This window comes from Apteryx rowi, unplaced genomic scaffold, assembly GCF_003343035.1.
Source record: "Apteryx rowi isolate R43461 unplaced genomic scaffold, aptRow1 scaffold_110, whole genome shotgun sequence".
Taxonomy (NCBI): Eukaryota; Metazoa; Chordata; class Aves; order Apterygiformes; family Apterygidae; genus Apteryx; species Apteryx rowi.
This window is the reverse complement of record NW_020447309.1, coordinates 1,749,468-1,773,937: the sequence shown is the minus strand read 5'-3', so window position 1 is coordinate 1,773,937 and position 24,470 is coordinate 1,749,468. Positions and strand designations below refer to the sequence as shown.

Sequence of the window (24,470 nt, the reverse complement as noted above, 5' to 3'; positions counted from 1 at the left end):
AGCAGGGGAGCGGAGCGCGGCTGCTCCGCGGCGCGGGGTCCGGGGGTGGCTCCTGCGGCCGGCGGCGCGGGCGGCAGCAGCCAATGGAGCCCAGGCGAGCGGGGGGCGCCGTCTGCCGCGGCTCTCCCCCACCGCCTCCCCCCGAGCCTTTCTTGCTGGCTCAAGGAAAAATATCAGCAGGAGGATAACGAGCAATGAATGAGTCATGCGGCATTACAAAATGGCATCTTTTTGCATCCCAAAGCTAGAGGATTTCAATACATTTTCAGAGGCGCACACGCAAGGCTAATACTGTGAAAGGAAAAATCAGGAGACATTAAAGAAAACAGCTCTCTTCTGCCCTCCCCCCCAGTCTGACGTGGGCATGGCACCTGGAGGTAAAGCTGAGAGTAGCTCTGGCATCAGTTAATGTAACTGCTGATGCTCATTGTTCATCCTTTAAAATTACATTTTTCAATGTTTTTCATATAAAAAGATGCTCATCAAACTCACGCCATGTGACAGCCTCCTCTTCTTTCAGTAGAGATGAGCACAAAAGCCTCTGGAAGTTCTTTATACCACCCTTTCCACCAAAGACCTAAAACCAGATTTGCTRTGGCACCTCTCTTTCGGGATATATGCACATTGACAGAAGGTGACTGACAAACAGTCTCTAATCAGACTGAAACCTACAGCCTGGACTGATGCAACTGATGAAGAAACGTGCACAGCACAGGACCATCCGGTCCTTGCGAGCTCTAACACAACCAAAGGAAGCAATATTTCACACAAGCCTAATTAAATCGTTGAACTTATTGCCACAGGATGCAGCAGAGGCCAAGGTACAACGGGCTCAAAAGGGATTAGATGAGTGCCTGGAGGATATCGATATCCACTGGGAGCTATGCATTGCCATCGCCCAGCTCAGGAGGTCCCTATGGCTGCTGACAGCAGAGGGGTATGCCGCTAGGACCACTCTAGTCATGCCCTTTTTCTTCTAGTTCTCTCCAAGCATTTGCTAACAGCCCTTGTCAGAGACAGCAAAAACGGACCTTTGCTCTGACATACGTTACACTGTGGGACTGACAACATTCTGCAATGTTCAGGACTCAGGAGGGACCTCTCCATGTATACAACTGGCTTGTGCAACTAGCCAGAGCGCAACCCTCCTCTCCCTTTCCTTAGACTGCCTACCTGCAGCACCACACTCTCCCCTCTTCAGCAGAGACGACGGAGGTATTTTTATCTCTCATGACTCAGTAACAACCAAAGACAAGCAGTTTGTCGCAGGCTTCTGCGTGGAAGTGGTGTGCGTTCTGCAGCTGCATCACAGTGTTACCATTTAGCTCAGTCCTGCAGATAAGGCTCAGCAGAGTAATGCTCTTCCACAGTTTCCTTGCAGGGCCACCAGCACCCTCTCTATGGGTCTGAAAAATCTACAGGGCTTCAACGTAGGAGCAGGTTGCAGGGATTTTGGTTCTACAAATACGCTTCACCAACCACTGATTTGTATTGCAAGTTAATAGCTAATAAACAAAACACAGGCTATAGGTTTTACAGGATGAAGCTGTCAGCCCTTAGTGGCTCATATGCAGGCCTTGGGAATATGTGACGCAGTTCACGGTTTCCATACAGACAGGAGGTGGTTAATAGGATGTCGAAACCTGCTTCCAAACTATTTGCAGGGTTGGCCCCAGCCACCGTTCTGCTAAGAAACTACTTCCTAATAGTAATCTCAATCTGCCTTGCTTGGTTTTAACCACTCATTTCTGCTGCAAGTGTATAGATGGTCTTTTCTCACATTTCCCTGCATATCCTTCTATATATAGTATAAGTCTACATTGCAATAGGAAAAAAAAAAGAAAGAGGTAAACAGTAAGATATGGCAAAAACTGGCTGCAGCATTTAAGTGGAAACAGTGGGAAAGTACAGACAGTAACTCAGGGGAGGAGGAAGTAGACAGGCCTTTGAGCTCACTCGCTCCTTCCTCTCAAGCTAAAGTCACTTCAGAGTTCTGTTCCCAAGCACTAAACAGGGCAAAAGTCCTCATGGAACAATGGACCTAAACCTGACCCAGAAGAGCAGAGTCATCCTCTCTGAAAGGCAAGAGAACAGGTTCAGGAAGCAAATTGGGAAGTTCTGGAAACGTAATGATGTTACAGGCTTCCTTGGAACCCTAAAATTCCTCCTTTTTTCACCCAGTGTTAAAGGGAAAAAATAAATCACCAAAACTTCATATTAGGAAATAAACTCTTTGAACATTGAACTTGTTGGAAAACAATATATGTCACTATTGAAACAAGCCTACCATTTTTAAGAGTACATTTATACTCAGATCCTATCAGAATCACACCCTTATTAGCTTTTGTATAACTTCACTTAAGCAGCAAGATAAAGCATTCTGAATTTTCCTTTCAATCTTTGGTAAAGTGCATATTTGTGTTTTGACAATCGTCAACTTCCTTTCCCCTAATTTTGAAGAACTGATTTATTGTCAATTGCACTTTAGAGTAACATTAGTAGAAAATGATTTCTGGATCCTAGAAAATTAAATCCCAAGAATGCCAATAAAAGGTAAGCAAAACCACACAACAGGGAAAGGTCATATCTCATGGCTGTAATTATGAAAATGCTTTATAATCTGAAAGGTTATAAGATTATGAATTTTAATTCTAACAGTAATTCATGTTAGAGTAATCTAACTAAGACTGGTTATTGGTTTTACATAAAGCCGCTTTACATTGTTCAGTGTAAAGCACTTTCTGGTATTTACAAATTTAGGAATACTGTGCATACATACACTTACAGTCCTTTACATGTGCTATATGCATTATATTTGTGCACGCCAGAAACCTAGATTAAAAGAAAGTTAGAGCCAAGAAGTTAGCCACTCAAAAGTTCTGAAAAAGAAAAATCTTATCTATTTCCCTAACATATTGTTGTAATTAAAATTTATCCCCATATAACAACTTTAAGATTACATAATTATGTAATTGCATACTCATTCTTCAGCCATTTCCTAACTTTGGGAGTTTGGTGCTGCAAGCTAATGCTCTTTTTAACACAGCCTTCATCTTCTTTAGTTTTGACAACTGAACTGAAGAATAAGACTTGTGTTGCACACACCTTGCTGACTGGAGTTTGGGTCACGCAGGTCCAGATCTTTAGATTAACAGGACCTGAGCTAATAAAGTAACAGGGAGCAAACCACTGTCCTTCAGGAAGCCCCACCACTACAGAGAAGAGTCGCAATCTTTCCCAAAGCTGTTGAGAACAAACAGATGAAATCAGAGACCTTGGGGGTCGGTTCAAATTCTGTGGGAAATGGGTCTCTCCTGATGTCCTCTCATGCCCAGGAGCCCTATTCTGTTGTTGTTCCCAGCCTGCAAACCTTTAGGTCCTGCTTTTCTTCTCACACCCTTGACTGATTCTTGATTCTACATCTGCTCTCCCGCAGCAGCTCCTACACTCCTACCATCCATCCAAGTCCCATCTTAGCAGCCCTTTTATTTTCCAGCAGTCACCTTCAGAACTTGCTCTGCCTGAAGTCTACTTTAATGGGGAAAATTATTAGATACTGGCTGCTGTGTACTGAATAAAAAGGAGGGAGAAAAGTAAGAAGGAAGATCTTTTCCCTTCCACTTTTTTAAGTTTTGATTTTTTTATTACTTGTTTGTGACATGCATCTACAATCATTTGCATATTTAGGGAGCAATATGCTGTGCAGACTCCAGAAGGAAGGAAACTGGAGGACTGTATTTCTTTAAATTAAATTAAGGATGTGATTTCATGAGATTGAGGTGAATTGAAAATGGAACAACTGGAAGTAACAGACAAGCAAATACTCAGAAAAGCACACAGTTTGAGCAGCCTTTTAGTCCTCACATTTTAGTGACTTAAACGAGCACTAAAAAAAACAAAACCAGCAATACAACAACCTTTAAACCAAGCCAGATGTCTAGAAGTCGTACATATGGACTCAAGAAAAAACCCCCAAAAGACTATAACTTGCTATTTCAAATGTTCTCATTTGTGATAAAACTTCAATCACAAGAATATTTCAATCGTGTCCTACAGTGACACCACTTTCTTTACTTTTCCCTTGAGAGTAGTCCTTTAGAGCGTTTTAAGTAGTCCTTTAGAGCGTTGTAGAAACAGCTGTTTTCTTGAGCACTGTTTGTTCTAAGTGTTATTTGGATAATATGTGTATATTTTCTGGTACAAATCTCAGAATCAGAAGTCTTATTATGAAGACTCCACAGAAATGTTTTTAAAGTCATCCATGGCTTGCAGTAAATTCTAATTAGTCATTCTCTGAGCTCTTTGAAACAGTCACATTATGTAAAGTTTAATACAGTCACACAATTCAGGCAGCATCAGACAAATTCTCTCTCTAAAAAGGCAAATCAATGCATTTCCCATTTGTTGAGTAATAAACTAAAATTACTCCAGAAAAAAACAGAACATTCAAGAGTCAGGTTAGCTCACAAGTCCTAAAATGCCCAGGTCAGACTTGATCAGACATCCTGAACTCCATGTGCATTTCCAGTATAAAATGGTTTTTAGTTTCATGACCACCTGTCTTCTCTCTCAAACACAGTATCATGTTTTCTTCAGTCTTGGAAATACACATGCAATGTTTTCATTCTCATATGGTATTTTCATGTTGTAATGACTAAATATGCCTTTATTGATTCAGACTTTATGTATAATACAATCTCTTCCCTCTAAGGAATGCATTTCAATAATAATATTAACCACCAGTTATATTGCATGCATTTTTTTAAATCAGAGATGATGCCCTATTGTACATATGTCAAAGAATGAGATATTTGACAAACAAACCTGGATTGCTATGCAGTTAGCCACTGTATGTTTTGTAGTGTTCTGTTTCACTGTATAGTGAACTTAGCCAAATGCATATGCTCAGAAAAACCTTTCTTGCCTGAACGCTTTATGAGCACATTTTATGGTCTCAGTACACAATCTTCAAAAGCTAATCAATCAGATAGTGAAACTAAGCCCATTTTCCTTCAATGCATTTCTTCTTGGCGAAGGTCTGTTCTGTGCTAAATATAATTTTCCCATTTCATTTCATTTATGGAGTTGTTCCATGGGGGGAAAAACACCCCAAAATTTCACTTTTTATTTAAAATTGGTCATAAGCTATTTTCATTTCATTTTTTTTTTCCATTTATAAACATGCTAAAGATTTTCAGGAATAGCCTCTATCCACAGATAGACTGTGTGAGTGGAGGGTGGAAATAGTATAAAAAAAAAAGTTCAACCTGAAAGCTAACATTTCAGAAACTTGATGAATGGGACCATCGTGCAGTCTTTCCTAGCATGGTAATATTTCTCCTGCCGCCATTCCAGCATAGCCACATTTTCATGGCACATGGATAACATCAGGTTCACACAAAGCTCAGTTGTATACCGAGATGCTCATTTGACACATAACTCCTATTGAAGTCAGCAGAGTTACCCAGAGGTGAGTTTAGGTTTAGACCTGGCTGAATGATGAAAACTTACTGCTGAGCAAAATTCTGAAAATACTGGAGTTATTTTTTATTAAAAAAAATCTCCAAATGGACTGGTTTCTAATTAAATTTGTACTTTTTTTTCAGTGAGATACTTATTGCAAAAACTAAGAAATGGCTATTTATATTTTCAGACTTTTTTGATAAAAGCATATATAATCTCCAGAGCAAGCAATTTTAATAAGCATTTTTATATCTAGAACTTAAAACAGGTTTTAAAAAAGCCCTTTTAATTAAAACCTTAATTAAAAAAACTCAACCAATGTGTTGGCTTAATTTAAAGCATGACAGTTAAAAAAGAACATCCAAACAGAAGTTCAAATTCCTGAAAAAAATGTTGCCCAATATTTCCAGGGATAAGCTGTTAGAAATTACTGCATAAAAAGTGAATTAGTTTGGTATTGTACTGTGCATTAAAACTAGAGAATATTAACACTGTTTGTGTTAGGTTCATACTAATATGCTTTCCAGAAATACCTTGACGTACCCTTGTTTTCATGACAAGCAAGCGTACGCTTTAAAACAGACCTTTAAGAAAGCCAACATAACAGTGCTTTTTCTGTAACCTACTGATCACTGCAGCTGATTCAGATCTAGGACAGTCTGGCTTATTTTGTTACTGCTAGCGTGACTGGTTATAGATTTACTTCACGCAGTTATCAAGATGGGCCTTTTGGAAATGACAAGTGGAAACTGCACACTGGCAAAAAGCATCCACTATGACCATTTATCTCTTTCAGTAACAGACTCCAAGACAAAAGCAATTAACATTTGCTTTTCTGGATAGTGATACAAAAGCAAGGTACTTTTCAATGGCAAACAAAAAACACATTTCTTTTCTTAGGGAGGGGGGCTATTTTGATATATACCCATGGATCTAGCAATGGTAAAAATAAAATAAAAAACTCAAAATATCTCCAGTAACAAGTTCAGCTTTTGTTCTGGTTCTGGATGACTCTGTTAATATCAAATGACTTAGCATTTGGTGAGGTCAGGAAGTGGCCCAGCGTGTCCACTGATGCAGGAGGGGAATTTGAGGGATTTCCTTAATATTCCATAGATAAAAATATCCCCCAAACACTATGAGGGTTATGTTTAATATAAATGTCCCTCTGTTCTGCGTGTGGGTATGTGAGAATATGTATGTGGGTATGTGAGAATATGCACAGATAGGGACTTGGATGTTGCAACAAATAACGCTGCTCAACTGGGTTTTAAAAACAACAGGTACAATTTTGTTATGCTGTATAAACAGCCAGTAATAGATTTCAGCACAAGGTAGTGTCTGAACTAGATGGACCAGATGATGCTAACTGCACTCCTCGTGGGGCTCCTGCTTTTGTCTTGGTTCAGGCCTGGAAGCGGCTGAGCCAAGGAACTCCTCACCTACAGTCAGTGCACCACACGGACATGGGACGTCTCCCACTCCCCTGCCCGCATCTGTTAAAGTAATCAGCGACTCCAGGCCTTCCCCTGGCGTCAGAGACTACCAGCCGGTCTGTAAGGGGCAAGCAATGACTGTGGAACAAAAGCACAGCTGTTACCAAGCTGTGTGAGAGGGAGGCAGGATATGTCAATCAAACACCTTGCAAAAAGATAGCCAGCAAGCTAAAAACCAAAATCTTTTCATTCCTAACTCCTACTGTGGTGAGGAAAGTATTTCCCCACGGCAGTGGGTTCAAGCTGAGGTATCACACTAACCAATTTTTCTCCTCACTTTTTGCAGCTCATTATTACAGCTTCTTTCTTTCCTTGAGAAAACAAGCTGAATTAAAAGGGGGCCAACTCCAGCCCGATCTGGTAAGTACAGAGGGGACCAAGGGCAGGTACAACGTGGAGATCACCATCTCCCTGCCTCAGGAAGCCATAGCTGCATTGTTTCTGAGAGATAGGGCGTAAAACAGTCACATAAGCAAGGAGAGGAAGCATCAAGAACCAGCAGAACTGGTCTCCAGTAAATCCTTCAGATGAAGCCTATCTTTTACAGCTTTGTTTTCAATCCATTCCACCCATCCTTCTGTCCTTTATAGCTTTTTTTTTTTTTGACCCATTCAAGCTACCTTTCCTCTTGCCAGGAGCCTGGGCCAGGAAGGTGGTAAGCTAAATGGTGAATTAAAGCAGCTGACTATATCCCTTGTACTCCTCTCCAGGGAAAAGGCAGAAGCAGAGGAACAGAGAGGACTAATCCTACGCTTTAAGCCAACCACTACACTGATGGGCATTGCTCTGAGAGCTCTGTGTCTTGCAGCAATGAGACTTCGGGGAGGAGCAGCCAATGGTAGCAAGGAGGTTTGCCTAAAGAAGAGGCTCTGACCTTGATGAGCAACACGCAAAGGTTGTTCTGGAAAGCGTTTAAATGACAACGGTTCCCTTCAAGGAGTTCTTTCTATACCAACTCCTGTTCCCGAGCAGCTTCTCTATCTCGCTCCAATTTAATCATCATTTTCTTTTTCTGCTAACAGCATTGCATTTTCTTCTATTTCTTTGTTAGTGGCTTCTGTCTCCTGGCTGGCCTACAGGGAGCTGTGCCTCTGTGACCAGGACATGGTTACTGCAGTGAGGTGTCACTCCAGCAAAAATCACTTGACTTGTGACACTTTAAGGCAAATTTTATTCCAAAAAGAACTTTATAGTCATTTATAAATGCTACAAGACAATGTGCTCTATAGGAGTGATAATAGTCAAAACCTAATGCAAATTAGCAGCTGTATGAGTATTACTCTTTAGGCAAATGTTCTTTGTCAGTAATATACTACATTAAACATTGTAAGAGAAATTAGGCTGTTAGACTAATTTCTGAAACCACAGGCAACTGATGATGATTTATTTTTCATCTGACCCACACTGTTATAAGGATTTCCTCAAATTAAATTAAATAAAAGGAGAAGACACATCAAAAAACTCAACCAGACCCTTTGGTGAGGAACCTCATCTGTCTTCTGGCAATGAAATGTTGATGGGGGCCAAACTTTACAAAATATAAATAATTTACAACACTTCCTTTGTAATATCAAAAAGCATATTGTTAAAAGCAATTTTTAGAATGAAACTCTATACCTTTTTTGTAACTGAAAACATATACACTTAGGTATAACAACAATCATGTAATTCACAGGGCCTTTCTATTATTATATTTATAAGGGATTTTTACTCATGGAACAGGAGACTTGAATATTGGTATAACATGGGCAAGCACTATGGAAATTTCTTTTTATGTCTCATTAATATTTTCTTACCTGATGTATAATATTCATTTCACATTAGTCTTCTCTGGCAGTCTAATGTCTCTAATATTAGCTTTTTTTGTCCTACACAATAATTCAGTTTAGAATGATTCAGTACATGTTCTAATTGAAAACTGCAGCTCATTAATTTCTAAACATTCTTCATATTTTAGACTACACCTGTTCCTTTGGCACATCCTCTATTTTGAATTCATCCACTTCTTCCTGAATAAGCTATGTTGCTATGATACACACAGTTTCTTTCTTCAATATACTTTCAGTACATAGTCATACTTATTTAGCATAAATAAGACTGAGAGTGCAAAGTCTCCTAATCCTCTTTAATTAACACTTGATGAACCATGAATCAAGGTGAAAATAATTTCGACTCTAAAAGAATCCTGGAGTTGTGACACTGACATGAAACATTCCTGCAAAATTTCTAATGGTGAAATCATACTCATGGACCACCTCACTGTGGAAAAAAATACAAAATGTGCTAATCCCAAGTGTCTGTTAGCACTTCTTGCAGACCCTGATACCAATTTTCTAGCTGCACCCAGGTCCGCAGGCATAGCTGCGCCAGTGCTGTAGGTCAAGATCTACATTCATTATATACAACATAATTAGGCAGACTCAGAAAATGAAGCAGGCTGCTCATCCTTCAAATAAGTCTCCCATGTAGGCTCTTAGTATCCTTGCATAAATCTCTGTTTAAATGAGGACTGATTTAAAACCTGCAATGAATGAAACCAGAGTCTGGTTCCTCACTTTCGTCAGTGGAATTACACTCTGAAGAAGTCCCAAAGTCAATTTATCAGGTTATTGCCACCCATAAATCTCCTAATCCCTGATTCAGGAAGTAACACATGCCTAACTTTTTCACCAGGATAACCCACAAATTGATTAAAATGTTGAGAAAGGACTAGAATTAACTGGCAGAAATGTCTCCAGAACACCCCTGCAGATAGACTAGACATTAATATGCCTTCAGATTTCAAAGTAAGGGAAATCATGCTGAAAGAAAAATTTGTTCTTCTTTTAAAAGAAACATAGCATAGAAGAAAATTTGAAAACCACTGTGATGAGTGGAACTTATTAGACAATGGATTTTGTTAAATTATTCAGATGTAGTCCTCTGTCCTTTGCTTTCTTACACTGACCACTTCTATGAAAGAAGTTGCTGCCCTGGAAACCGGGTGGCTGGGCACTGTTTGCAGTTAGCTAACAGTTCTTCCTACAGCACACTGATTCCTGCTAGGAGCTGAAAAGAATCATTCTATACTGTTGACCAACATTCCAATTTTCTCATTTCTCCTTTTCCACATATGGTTTGTCTTTCCTATTTACTCCTTTTTAGTTTCCTAATTAACACTTATAAATGCCTCCGTCATGTGAAAATTTTCATGCAAGGGCAGGAAGCATCCCATTTCCCTAAAGGAAGCTATAGCTGGTAAAAATTCTTAATCAAGACAGGTATTCTAGAAACTATTGTCTCCAGTGGCCAAACTGAGCATCTTTGAAACAAATTTAAATAATGCCTTTATTTGAAAAATGGATCATTTTGAATAYGGGCTGGCAATGCAATTCCCCATCATAAATTTGGGCTACACAAATTATTTGCCTTTGGGGCAGAAGCAGGAACTGGCAGGTGGCCAGCTTATACAAACTCTATCACAGTGGAGGGACCTTGGGTTGTTTTTTATTCAGCAAGTCTGTGACTTCTTTTAACATAGTTTTCAGGTGATGTCAACTTTTAGTTGAAATCTACTAGTCCTAGGTCCCAGTCACTAACTCAAAGATTTGGAATGTCAGAGACATATGATCTTCAGACAGGGAGATTTTCTTCTGAGGATAGGGCACCTCAAAGATAAAAAAATAAGCTTGGGGTACAGTTTCATTTCTTAAATTCAGTTACTGAAAATGAACAAAACATTTGCCCAGCATAACTTCTTCTTCTTATTTAACCATGTTTATCTCATCTTACTAGGCAATTTTTTATTTGTACTGCCAGCATCAACTAGCATTCTAAGTGATATTGCTTATATGACTTCTAACATTGTTATTGTTTGCATTTTCAACGATAAAAATACCCCAAGAGGATTAACCCGTAAGCCCCACGACAAGTTATCTAGTAAACTCTCAGCATATCAACTTGCTGAGCAATGAGTCTGCTTAAAGAACTTCTGTTTATGACAAGGTGATTGTCAGCTTCCAAGCAGCAGGCTGCAGCTCTGAGACAAATGCTAACGGGGATTTGGAGTCTGAAGCGAACGTGAAGCTGTCACTTACAGACTGAACACTTCCAATTCTGTGAAAGACACAAACCTACATGATACTCTTGGAATTTTTAACTATTTGTATTGAACGCATTCTTACTCTAATCTTCAGCCAAGTCACAGAAATGCTTGCGTGCAAACATAATTCACTATCATATTAGTTTTGGTAAATACTTCAAGACTTTTCTGGCAATATAAAATCACTGCAAACCCTCTTCAGCCAACACTATTTKATACATAAGGCATAAAGCTTTTAAAACATTTCACAATTACATGTAGAAAGGAAACAGGGAATATAACCTTTCATATTTTCACAGCATTCATTCACTCTGCTCTCATTTAGGAAAGGGAAAAGGTACTTGCCTTCAAGTGCTACTAATCTAATCCACAAATTGGAAACCATAAAAAATGTATTAATTCACATACACTTAATGTTTAATAGGAGACGTTATCCTTTGTGATTCTAGCCTTAATGTTTCTTAGGCAACCTATTTCAACTGCTTTAACTCTAACCAAATACAATAATAATTCTCACAAAAATTATACCAGCTAAGTGCATTATAATATGATCTTCACTATTAGAAAAACATGATCCTGCAGTTATTTTTCAAGTTGTGTTGAAGTCAAGAGTATCAGTACTAATACGACAAGGGTTAGAGCAAAAACAGTTCTCAGAGAGTCAGATTTTTCAACTTGATGGCTSTTAGTTGCTTAAACATTAGGACTGTAATAACAGCAAATGCCAGAAGTGGCACAGTTCCTAACTGCTGATGCCATGCGGACAAAAAGGTTAAATATAGAAAAGTTCTATGTTCTAAAAGTTAACGTTCTAGCTAAGACTTTGGAAAACTCTCAGAGTTGCTGTCTTTGCTGACAACTAGTGTGACAGGTTTGAAGTAATAAGAGCAAGCAGTTTATTGAGCTTAGTAACAAAACTGCTCTCCTTACTTTGCTCATATTTGGAACAAAAAAACATTCAGCTAGAGATGAAAATGAAGCAGGAGAAATTTTATCTGAAAATACCTTCTTCTTGTGAAAGACAAAAAGGAAAGAAACAAGGGTTAGAACAGATCAACTCTTGCAGCATTAACCACAGGGTAAATGATTCTTTCTTTTTCCTTTCATAGACTAATACATCCAAATACTTCATTTAGCCACCTCTAACTACTTCTCTTTCTGCTCTCAGTTCTAAAACAAGCACTTTACTCTTCATGGGTCTTATGGTTTGGTAACCACTTATATGAATGGGCAATTATCAGTGGACCAGACGTGCCTGCCTATCATGGGATTATCCAGCTGAAAAGGGGATGACACACCAGACCTCCATCGCTCTATGGCCTTTTGATCTTTGTATAGAAGCCAAATGATAAGAATTTGTATGTGTGAGCATGTAAACAGTGACCAGTGTAAACCTACTTATTTCCCCCCTCCCATSTAATAAAAAACCATACCACATTGCAAACAGTAAGGAGAAAATGGAGCTTGTATGAACAAGGATAGAAGTAAGTGGAGAAAATGCATGGTACGCAGACTCTCTTAACACAGAGTTATGCAGGGTATAGCGTTGCAGAGGGTATAAAACACAAGACATCTTGGATATTAGTTCACAGAAAAAGGTGCCACTAGCAACACTTCCTGCAGCCCCTGGCTCTTCCTTGCGAGTCTCATATTCAGCTAGTGACCAGACCTGACCCTGCTTAGTTTATGAGATTAGACACAATCGCAGCCCAAGGTGATTATCACCAGCTATACAGTGTCACATTATAAAGTCTAAGTGAGGTAAGAAACTTGTAAATAACAAAATTATCCCTTTATAGGTTTCTTAATTCAACAGTCCAGTCTGTTTCCTGTAGAAGCGATTAGTAATAGAAAATAATTAGGAGATGCCAGATGGGAGGAGGAGTTTAAAAAAAAAAAGAAAAAAAGACTCAAAACTCACACAGCTAAGGAAACAGAACAACAAATGGCAGAGCTGCCAGCTAGCAACCCACTGCAGTCCCTCAGAGTCCTGGAAGCTCTTTGCATAAGTAATAAATGACAATCACATGCCTCCTTTAGCAACTGCTCTGAAAGGATACCCCACCTTCTCTTTTTTGTGACCACTGGAAAGATTATGCAGTCGTGAGAAGACATAAAAAGTCATGGAGAAACCACAGTTAAAAAAAAAAAAAAAAGCCTTCGTTTCCTTTTATATGGATGTGAGGCTTACCCTCTGTACACACAGACAGCCTTTCTGGAAAACACCAGTATAAGGTCCACAGGGAAAGGAAAGCAGCAGACTCCTACAGAATATGAGGACTGAAGCCATGGCAGCCCTCCCTTGCTCATGAGGATCTGAGGTGGACCTCTGTATTTCCCCAGCTAAGGTCTGCCAGGATGGGCAAATCTCTCTTCATCTAAAGAGCACCTGAATGTAGCCATCCTCTTCAAGAGCTAAGGGACATTCCCCCTCCCTATGATCCTGCCTGCACTAGGCTATGCCAATTAAAAAGGAGGGAAACTTCTGCCACTGAATAAGAGAAGCTGAGGATATAGTGTACTTCTTGAAGGACATTGGGAAGAACTGCATTTTACTAGCCAGGGCCTCACACCAACTTACCTCTCACAGCACTCGGAGAAACACAGGAAAAGAATAACTTATTCATCACTAATGGCTTCATTTTATCAGTAACAACACACCTGGTGTTCTTCAGACTGAACTGCACGGCAACTGCACTGCTGTACAGCCTTTCTGACAGTTATGCCCGGCATTCATTTTACAAAGGCTTGAGGAGGCACAAGGCATATACGGGGGGCAATGACTCCCGACAGTTTTGCTGAGGGCCTGCTCTGTGAGTTCGAGGGGACATTCAGGAACCGAATTCTTCTCCTCAGGACTGGACCCCTGACTGCTCATGGCAGCTGGCCATCTCAGTATAATTAGACACTGCACTAATGTATCTTCCTGTATAAATCTCACATGCCAGATCATGAAAAAGCCACGCTTACATGATAAAGCACAAGGTCACATGACAAATCATCTCAGCAGGTTGTCGAGTGACTTGTATCTATGAAAAAAGGCTGAAGTGTGGTGCTTATCCTCAACCGTGCGTAGCTACAAAACGGTAGGGAAACATCTCTGTAGGAGTAGCAGCATGACAGGAGGTGTGTTGTGCATTTGAAATGCAATGTGACTTAAACCCCTCCTAGATGTCTGAAGTTTGTGCTGCTTTATTTATTTTTAACTTTGAAATACTAGACCAATAGTAAGCACTCAGGCTACCAACACAGGCATGCAACTTTCATTTCACATTAATACCACACATCATTATGTGGGCATTAAATTAACTGTGCTTTGGAGGTACAGGCAGGCAGGTGAAGGTCCTGAGGGGTTAACTGGAATCAGCTGGGACCCTGTTTGTACAGTGAGGCACTCACCGAGTACAGCTGGGCACCTACGGGGAGCTCCCAGGGAGAGAGGGATGGAGGAATTCAGGCCGGGGCACGCAGGCGAGCCACGAACCCCGATTAGCACTGGAGCCAAGCTACAGGCCCAGTTAGAGACCATTAAAAAAAGTCTGGCCTGTTAACTCACCCTTGTTAAGCATGAGCTATCGACAAGAGAAAAGGTAGATATTCTGTGACCTGGGAATTACTATTGGCAAAGTTTATGCCTCATTTGGGAGCTCTGAATCTTAGAACAAGATCAGTATATATAATCTTCTTAATGTATCAATTTTACTGCCRCATTGAACATAAATAAGAGCTTAGGTTACTTTAAATGAGTATGAATGGAAAAAGCACTCTGTAGTTTGTAGCAAAGATAATTTTCTTCATGCTGATGCCTGCATGCTGGACACCAAGTGCAATTAGCTTGCTTTTCTCAGGTCTTAATAAACATATAATTAAATTAAAAATTTATGCTTATAAAAACTTTTCATAACCATTTGCAGTCTTATTTTGAAAGATATATATGGCATATATATGCCATATACAATGGCATATATGGTAGCAGAGCCCTACCACTATAAATGCTAAAGCACAGAAAGTGAAGAGGAGGAAGACTGAGGGTGGGGCAATCTATGCTGAGTACGAAGCTGCTGATAAACTGGAGTAGCTACCTAAAAAGACTTGTCTTTCATTCTGTTAGGAACTTTCTTGGTATTGACAAAGTTGTCTGTGCTTTGAAGTCTCTGCTGAAAGATGGGCTAAACCCAGAAGAAATAAATAGAAGTTTTTGCCTTCCACAGAGTTATGTTTTATTTATAAATTACATTAAACTTACAGAGTGATTGTCATGGACACCCGCGCAGGGACTGGAAAGGAACATTTGTGCAAAAAGAGTTGACAGTCTCCTCAAGTTAACCCATAGGATTCTTCAGTGTTCAGTGTCTTTAAATGTACTTTAAGGTAAACATTTATCAATTGTATTTTTAACAGGATTATAGCTTTGTTGCTAGCCTTGTTCTGGCTACAGCTGGTCTAGAGTTTTATATATTACATGCCCCTCTCTTCCTGATAAAATTAAGTCAGTTCTAATAAGCGAAAAAAACGCATCAAACAACTTCCAGCATCAAGATTTCTCCACTCTCAAAAGTATACTTTCTTTCCTGATAATTAAGACAATGTCCCACTATCAGTCCTAGTACTGGTATTACTGGGCACTGAATAATGTTGCCAAAGGCTATCTTCTTCCATCATGGACCTTGCTAAGGGGGCTTATGCTTTTATGACAGACTATTGTAACTTCCTCTGCTAGATTTGCTGATACCCTTTCACTGAAGATAAAATGAGCCTTGGCGAAGGAAGCCTTTTAAGCAGATCTTACTGACTAGCAGATCTGAGTACGAACAAAAGTAGTAGTGTCCTTAATGAAAATATACATAGCAGTTCAAGGTTGGAAAGTGAGACTGGTCCCTCTGTGAACACACATAACTATGACCCTTGATTTTGTATGTGGAGCCTGTTATGAATCCATTAGAAACATACACAGAAACTGCAATTAACTTTGAGCTCTTTGGATTATCTTTGGAGGCAAACTTAAAAGTATGTTTCCTACTATAAACATGCGGATTTATGTTTCCAAATCTCCCTGACCAGAGCTGCAGACAATCAGACAGAATTCATCATTATGGAGGAAAAAATGGTATTACTACTATAATCATTAAAAATATAACAAAAAAGTTCTTTTGTTGGATGACTGCTGCTATGACAAACCTCTCAACTCCTTCCATCTTTAGGAATTTAACTGGATGCAGTAGAGTCTAGAAGGTTTTTTTAATTGATTTGCAGTTACTGAAAAGTTTCTTGATGAAATACTACTTATCACCAATGTAAAAAAGAATAAATGCTATTCAGTTGCTATCCTAACATTAACCTCAGCATTTCATTCTGAAAGAGTAACTCATAAGTGAAATTTTCATTTTTTCATAACTAACATTAAATCTTGGATGAAGCATTCACACAATTCCTTATGCCAGTATCTTAAAAGTATGTCAAAATGAAAAAAAGTTTTAATTTCATGTTGTGCGGGGCTTTCAAGAAGGATTTTGACGTATATATCTGGCTATTTATTAATTTCAGAGAGCTACTATTTTTATAAGGTATCTAACTGAATTAAGTCATCTGCTCCAAGACCATAATTACCTTTGAGGATGAAGAATTTGCAGAGATCCATTAGTATTCAAGGACATGGGAAGAGCAGTAAATGTATGATAATACCCAGTATGATAGTGGGTATTATTTCCACTTCCTCATTAGGCCATACAGACCTAATCCGAATGGGAAACCCTCTTTCAAAAGGATCTCAAACCTCTTTCTTAATACGCAGACCATGATGGCTGCATAATTTTGAGTTCTGAACAACCTGCAGACTGTTTTGGGAACCAGCATTATTTTTTTAGCACAGCAGCTACAACACCTACTCAGGGCATTCAAGCATGACAAGCACTCTCCTGTTTTCAATCTCTACTCCTCCAGTTATCTATTAATTCTTTAATAGGTCATTAAAGTCATAAATCATTAACCAAGAATTATTTTATTTTTAATATATACCTGCACATGGCAAGCAGTCAAATTCCTTCTCATAATCAGTGAAGCACAGGCTGGGTGGTGGATTAGATTCTCATGCTTTCCCCATTAAAACTGTATCTTAAATCACACCACAATATGGTCTCTTGCAGGACTCAGTACTTATGAGTACTGCGATTTGTGTCCTACAACCCTCATTTAATGATTACATAATTTTTGTCTTTTCATATTTTACCATCTTTAAATCCCTCCTCTTTTCTAAGGCTCATTTTTAATGTATTGCACATGACAATTCACCCAATGTCCATTGAATTCTTCTACTATAAATTAATTGCTGAAAAGAGTGGGGAACAAATAAAGTAGTATTAATGTATACTGGGAGACACCTAACATACCTTTGTGGCATTCCCAGTCACTGACTCATACCAGATTCACTGCTAGGCAAAGGGCTCTTCAATATTTCATTTTCAAGTTTGAGGTGTGTTCTCTGGCTGCCCACTTTCATCTACTTGATTTTATGACAGACAGTGAAATTACATTCCCACCAGCTGTTCCACAGTCAGAGCCTGTGTGTCTCTTCATTCCTTTTTCTCAAGAATTTATCTTTTATACACCACTTACATAACACAGGATTGGGCAACAGTCGCAGTTGCAAGGTTTAGATTCAGATCTGAACATTCTCAGAATCTGCAAATCTGGGAAATGTATTTTTGCTCAGGGTGATCTCTGTTCAAGACCCAGGCTTTTCCCTCTGCTTACTGATGAAGAAGCATAAGGTGAAAAGTTAGGGAGAAGACTATGATTTAAAACTGATAAAGATGCACAACTGCCAATACTGCACCTTGAAGAAATTTTCTTCTTCAGCATCCCTAGGACAATGTTGTAGCACACAGCTTTGGCTATTTGGATCATAAGGCAATGTTTTTCTTGTTGTACTTTGGACAGTTTTCTTTGCATTCTTTGTTAGAATTGTCAATATCAATTCAGTAATATATTTCATATTGGATAACAAGAATGTACTCTTCCATCTCTCTCACCAAAGAGAAAGAAAAACTACTTGACCTATTTATAAGTGTGCTACAGGAAAGCTTCTTTATACCATAGTTAAATTATTCAAATGTCTGTTCATAATAAGATAAATGTTATTATAAATTTAAGCTTTCAAAGAAATATCAATAAAAATCAGGAGCCTGCAAAAAGACCTTCTGAGCAATTCAGTAGAGCATTTCTATCTTTTTCTTGTTTCATTTTATGTATTATTATTTTACCCAAAATACTTCTAATCTAGCAGAGATACTGGGCCTTCTGTTTAACTGGAGATGATGTAATCTCTCCTGTGTTCCTCTCTGGTAGAGTATTACCATTTTACAGTAGGTAGGCTTTTAAAAAGGTCAGAGAATCATTTCCTGTCATCTAGCACTTGGAATCATGTTTTAAATGCAAATAACTCATCCTACAAGCATATATATCATGACTTTACTGTTTTTTATATAACTAACTGACACTGGGAAATTCCTACCAAGTGTGATGCAGCCGCCCGTTTGTGCAGTCCTCAAATCACTCAGTTGTATTAGTCCCATTTGAACCTGAGCCAGTTCACCCAAGCTGTCACGGTGACAGCATCAGTGGGTGTGCAAGTAGTCAAGCGCCCCAGTGAGTGACAGGAGCGTTTGGACAACCCCCCAGGGTCTCTTCTCCCCCTTCTTTCCCCCCATACCTGCCTTGGCTCTCGGTGCACCAACACACTCGCCATGAGATACCCAGCAGGGCCATTGCTGGGTCTCTCTCCCTTCCCACTCTCCCCTGCCCTATGATGTGCAGAGGAGGGAGAAATGATTCAGCAAGCTTCACCTGGAACCTGGGGCTTATTCCAAGTGCGGATGTTGCTACTGGGACTAGGTGTTTGTAATGCGGTTGAATGCCTTGTACCCCTTGGAGATTCGCTAGGTGAAGTGGCATGCTGGACTCTCTGTGTCATCTTCCAGCAAAGGCCCTGAGAGGTGTAAAATCAACAGAGATGTGCCCTCTGCTCCATTACAAAGACCACTCTATGCCCTCCCTGGGTAGCCTAGGATAGTAATCCCAACTGGATGATAGCTTTGAAGTTAAATAGAAATCTCTCCATTTAATTATACTATGGTGCCTTGTTGTTTCCACTCAGGGGTTGGCATCAATATGTTTCCAAGACAAATAAAGTGAAAAGACTCAAAAGCCGGGCTTCAGGCCAATCAAGACCATTGCAATTGAACTACCCTGCACGTGAAGCAAGTTTAGTTGCTTATAACTTTCAAACAAATGGTGTGGGATGCTACAATTACATGACTAATCTCTCTAAAGGCTTATCATCTAAAATTTCAATCTGAGACAACTACTTAGTAATTCTTGAGCTATTTCATGAAAAATGTTTCATGAGAATATGTATGTTTTGTTGATGAGTTTGACATAACACCATGCATTCTATAGAAAAAACAGTATCCTTCAGTAATAATCACTGAAATCCCTTTACTATGAAAACTTTTTCACCAGTCTAAGAAATGTTGTCATAGAAGAGAATTCTGTTGACACTTGAAAGCTGCTATTAATTTTACCAAAGAAACCTTAAATAGTGACTTCCAGAACCATTTGTGACTTTGGGGAGATTTTTACCCAGCCTTTGCATTACAATGAACCCTCTGTGATAACATGCAAAAAAAATTCTTTTGAAACAGCACACTGCAAGTCAGTGGCTGTCAGGAGCTGTAACTGGTAAGTCATATCTCTCCTGCTAGTAATTAACAGGCAAGAAGGCAGATATTTAACATGGTCAGCTGGCATCAATATGCTCACCAATATTTCTTGTGTCAAAACCATCTGATCACAATAGGATTTAGTGTATTTTAAGTTGGGCACTTCATCTCTCAGTAAAGTCAGTGCAGCATGGTAGATTCTGCTAGAGGAAGACTCAACCAACGTTATGAGCTTCCTATCTCTGTGGACTCTATACGGAGCTTAGTATCACAATTTAGTCATGTATGTTGGAAGCCCTCAGTGTGACCTTTCCTCTCCCTCTTTGAGGGTGTCAAGACAAGCTGAGATCACAGACTTATATTTCTGACTGGGAGGAGAAACAAATGATCCAAACTCAGGTTAGTATTTCTTCTGTGTGCTATAATAGTATATTAGATACTTCTAACTTCATTGTGAAATGAGTGAAATAGGGGAGCATATCAGTGTTATACACGCACTAATACGTAGACATTTAGCAAAAAAATTCTAAAATACATTTTTAAAAGACTTTCATATGTGGGCTTTTCAATAAGCAGAAAGTATTTAGTTTAAATTGATGGAATTTATGTTTTCTTTAAGTTTAGTCCCTGTCACATGAACAAAGTTTCAGGCAGTTGCTTTGTCTGCCTGATACTGTCACAGCCTCCTTTAATGTTTCTATTTTTCACTGGTTCTAAGATTTTTTTGTTGTTGTTCATTTTTCATTTTTTATCCAGGATGCAGTTGATAATGCAACTCTCTGAAGAGAGCAATCCTTCATAAGTCTGGCTGAGGCCAAAAATAGTTCTGTCAATTTCTGACAGGCTGAACTTAGTCAAGTGAAATGTTTTAACATTTTATCATCTTAATGAACAGGCTTATTTATAATGTGGACAACTTTACTGTCATTGTATGGAGACGGCTGAGTAGATTATGGAATGCATTTTGTTTGATGACTGCTGAATAGATTAAAGAATATATTTTTGGACCAAAGGGCAATTGTCTTAGACACTGTAAACAATTTTAAGATGAAACACCCTTAGCCCATTTGAAATAAAGGAGAGACATAATGGTAACATCTATAACTCTGAAAATAACTGAAGAAAGGGACCTGACAATGAAAAGTAACAAATCTCTGAATCACAGAAATTTGCAGTATGCAAAAATTACCATTAAAAAAACCCAACAAACTATAACCATTTTAAATTTTACTGTTAATACAATACTTTACATAATTATGTATACTAAATATCTACAGATACCTTTAGTATTTTATAATAGAGGGGGGCCGAAAGTATAAATAGAAAATCTAACAGAAAAAAAAAAGCATGGGTTAACAATTGCTTACCCTCTTTTCTGCTACCTCATCCTCTCCTGTAGACTCTTTGCCATCATGTGCATCTCTCAGGGTTGGCATATGTTTTTTGTGTGCTGGCTCTCTGTTTAAAGTTGTATATCCTATGTGTTCATAAATTGGATTTATTGTCATCTTGGCAATGTATTCTGCTGCCTTGGTTTCAATATAAAGAGTAATCAATCCATCTGTCACCAGGTCATGGATGGACTCAAAACGTTTCTCCCCAACAAAGTGCTTTCCATCGTAGTAGAGTCTGAAGTTTCTGGTTTGACTTCCAAATCTGCCTCAATGAAATGGGAAAGTATTTTTTAAAGAACAGTAAGCAAGAGTAAAGAAGAGAAAGTAAGCCTTTGCAAACAATAAAAATACTTTATCACTTAAAGCTGCGACTAGGCTCTGTGTCTTGTCCAGACGAGAACTGCAAAATTCAACTACTAAATACAGATAGGAAGGAGAGATTAACAACTGCGGATATATAGCCAAACCAGTGACTGCCCCAGAAGGAGCTGTTTGTTCTCTTATTCTTTTAGACCTTCCATTATCCTGTGGAAAAACTGAAAATTACTTCACACTCTATATGGCTTTTTTTAGTACTTTAGTACTGCATCGCTGTACTCAATTTGCTTGGCTCTGATATGAGGAGTTCTCATAATAGAGTCCTCTATTACAGCTGATCAATACGGAGTTTTGATGCAGTCTTAGACCTCTGAACCCCTGCTTTTTTGCTAAGAGGCCATTCAGGGTTCAGTTCAGCTTCAGTGCCAACAATCACACTACAGCAGAACCACTGCCAGAACTGGAGCAGCACAGGACAAAATGGCACAAGGGCAAGCATTCTTTATTGCTGGCCAAAGGCCAAGGACTAACTCTTCAAGCTTTGTACAAAAGTCCCTCTGTGTTATGCTTGTTAAGTCCTGAGCTTCAAGCAAATCTTTATAATATACAGGATATATAACCTATAAGCTATCTGGCGCTAGCAATTCTGCAGTCTGGGTGGAATAGGATTTTGTTGCAGTCTTTTAACAACCATAAATAAGAATGTCAATTTTACCTGAATATTAGCACCTTTTCTAAATTTGTACTTTGAATCTGGAACAATTTTCTGCCTGGAAGCAATCTAAACATGTGAAAGCACATCAGTGTTTGCATTTGGCAACAACCAAAGCATTTCCTGCAGAGAAGATGGAAGCAAGAAGCTGCTTTCACAGCTCACTCCAGTGTTATTCCTTGGTCAGACAGCAGCAAGCGAGGCTGCTCAGGGTACCGGGCCCTTTCATGCGGTCAGATGCACCAAATAAATATTAAAAACAAAATCTGAAAGGATGGATTGCTTTTATTTCATAAACAAAAGCTTCACAAGAGATTTTTATGAATAAACTGAAGCTTTGCTGAAATGGTTCCATTTCAATGGGGCCTTGCTGAACAGGGGAAAGCATAAATTTTATACGTTGCCTCAGGTGSAATAAAGGTATTCTTCTTCCAAAAAAGCCACTATTGGAAATATGGGCAAAATCATTTGTTCTCTTGTTTTATGAATAAAAATGCCCAAACTTCCCATCCCCCTAAGAATAATCTGACACTGACTGTAATTTCAGGAGCTGTTATTTTTAAAGAGCACTCAAATGTGAGGCAACGTTCTCCTGAGGGGACTGTCAGCAGAATTCACATCCTGCTCAGTAATAAAAGAGGACACAATGTGTAGAAACTAAATGGGCATTTGACTGGAAATGAATCAGGTACTTCTATTCACATTTTTATGCAACACACACTAAAAGTTCCCTAAATGAAAATGAAGAGCAATAAATTACAAAATGATAAAAAGAAATACATTTTTACCCAATGCTAATTTAAACATAAGCTACAATTTGGACTGAATACATGGTATTCAGAAAGGAGAAAGAATGTCTTAAGTTACAGCATAGGGATAGGAACATGTTCAGGTTCATTCTTCKAAGCATCTTTCTTCAAGGCCCAAGACAGACCACGTCTTTGAGAAGACTAGGCACAAACCAGTTCTAATTGAAATGCTATTTCACTACTGAATTTTTTCTTCTCTCCTACAGATTATTTTCTGTGGGTTAAATCCAGAAGCTGGATATGACCAATACCATCTCTACATCTCCTTGTGTTCTTTGTCTATATATATCCACCATTTTAATCTTCTTCCATTACAACAGTAAGCTTTCAGAGGCATGTATTGTCTCTAAGTTTTGTATTCATCCAGCGTCAAGCACAGTAAGGGACTAGTCTATACTGGATCTCGTAAGTGGTACAGCAACATAAATACATACGTTGTTGTACAAAGCGGCAAAAACTGCTCAGCTTCAAATGTGTGGCAGGCTGGTCTTGACCATGAGATGGATTCCTTGCATGCTCTCCCTCCACTGTCAGTGAAGTCAATACAAGCTAACAGTGCTCAGCACTTGGCAGCTCCAAAGTGAGGAACTTTCACAACTTTCTGCTAAAGCCAGTGGGAATAATGCACATGGAGCAATACAAGCACTATGATGTTAGGATTTGGCAGGAGAAACTAAGTAGGTTTGAAGGTAAAGAATACCAGGCCTTACATGACAATATGCAATAGAATGATTTTTATTAAGAGGTGTATAGCAGGTGAAATGCTGTTCCAATCAGTAACATATGCTCTGACAGTACTTATAGCAGTCTTAAACAAATTGAAGGTCACTTATTGCTCTTCTTGGCTTTCTAGAAGAGAAAACATTACACCAACCTCATCAAGAGAAGATAAGGTACAGAAAAGCTTCCCAGAGCCTGTTACTAAGTACACATGATGTCTTGATTTAAATAACATCCTTCAGGGTCTAAAACAAAGTTCTGAAGAACACGACATCCAAATACTGGGAAAGAAGTTCTTAAATTTTAGAGGATTAACCTTTTTCCCATTAAAGTCAAGTAAGTGCATGCTCATATCCCAAGTTTATGTTTTCCTGAGAAGTCCCTGTGTTGTATGTCTGTTCGGACTGCTGTACACACAACATGTCTTAGAGAGCGGTATTATAAGGAATAGGATTGCAAAACGTACACAACCTTTATCCTGCTACTCCTACCCACAGGTCAACACACAAGTATCTCACAGATAACATTCCACAATTTTAATTCTTTAACAGCACCYTATTCCTAAACTCATCTCTCTTGTAAACCTCACAAGTAGACTGAAACTTCTTCCTGCATGCATCTGGGGAACTGTACATTAAATTTATTTTGGCATGTGTGGCCTTCTCAAGGTATGTTCAACTTTCTCAGTTTAAAATATATTAACCTAATTTAACAATTACCGCTTAAAGGTATTTAGATAAACAAATTAGTCTGCATCACT

At 38.9% G+C, this 24,470-nt stretch overlaps 1 protein-coding gene across 2 annotated transcripts in view; it reads right to left on the bottom strand.

Annotated features, from left to right (window-relative positions):
* Positions 1 to 24,470, bottom strand: part of CHN1 (chimerin 1) — an 83,773-nt gene that overhangs the window by 32,733 nt on the left and 26,570 nt on the right. For both annotated transcript variants that reach the window (XM_026075711.1, XM_026075701.1), the window contains one exon: positions 21,125 to 21,413. In XM_026075711.1, the coding sequence (XP_025931496.1) occupies positions 21,125 to 21,413 (289 nt within the window). The remainder of the gene's footprint in view (positions 1 to 21,124; positions 21,414 to 24,470) is intronic.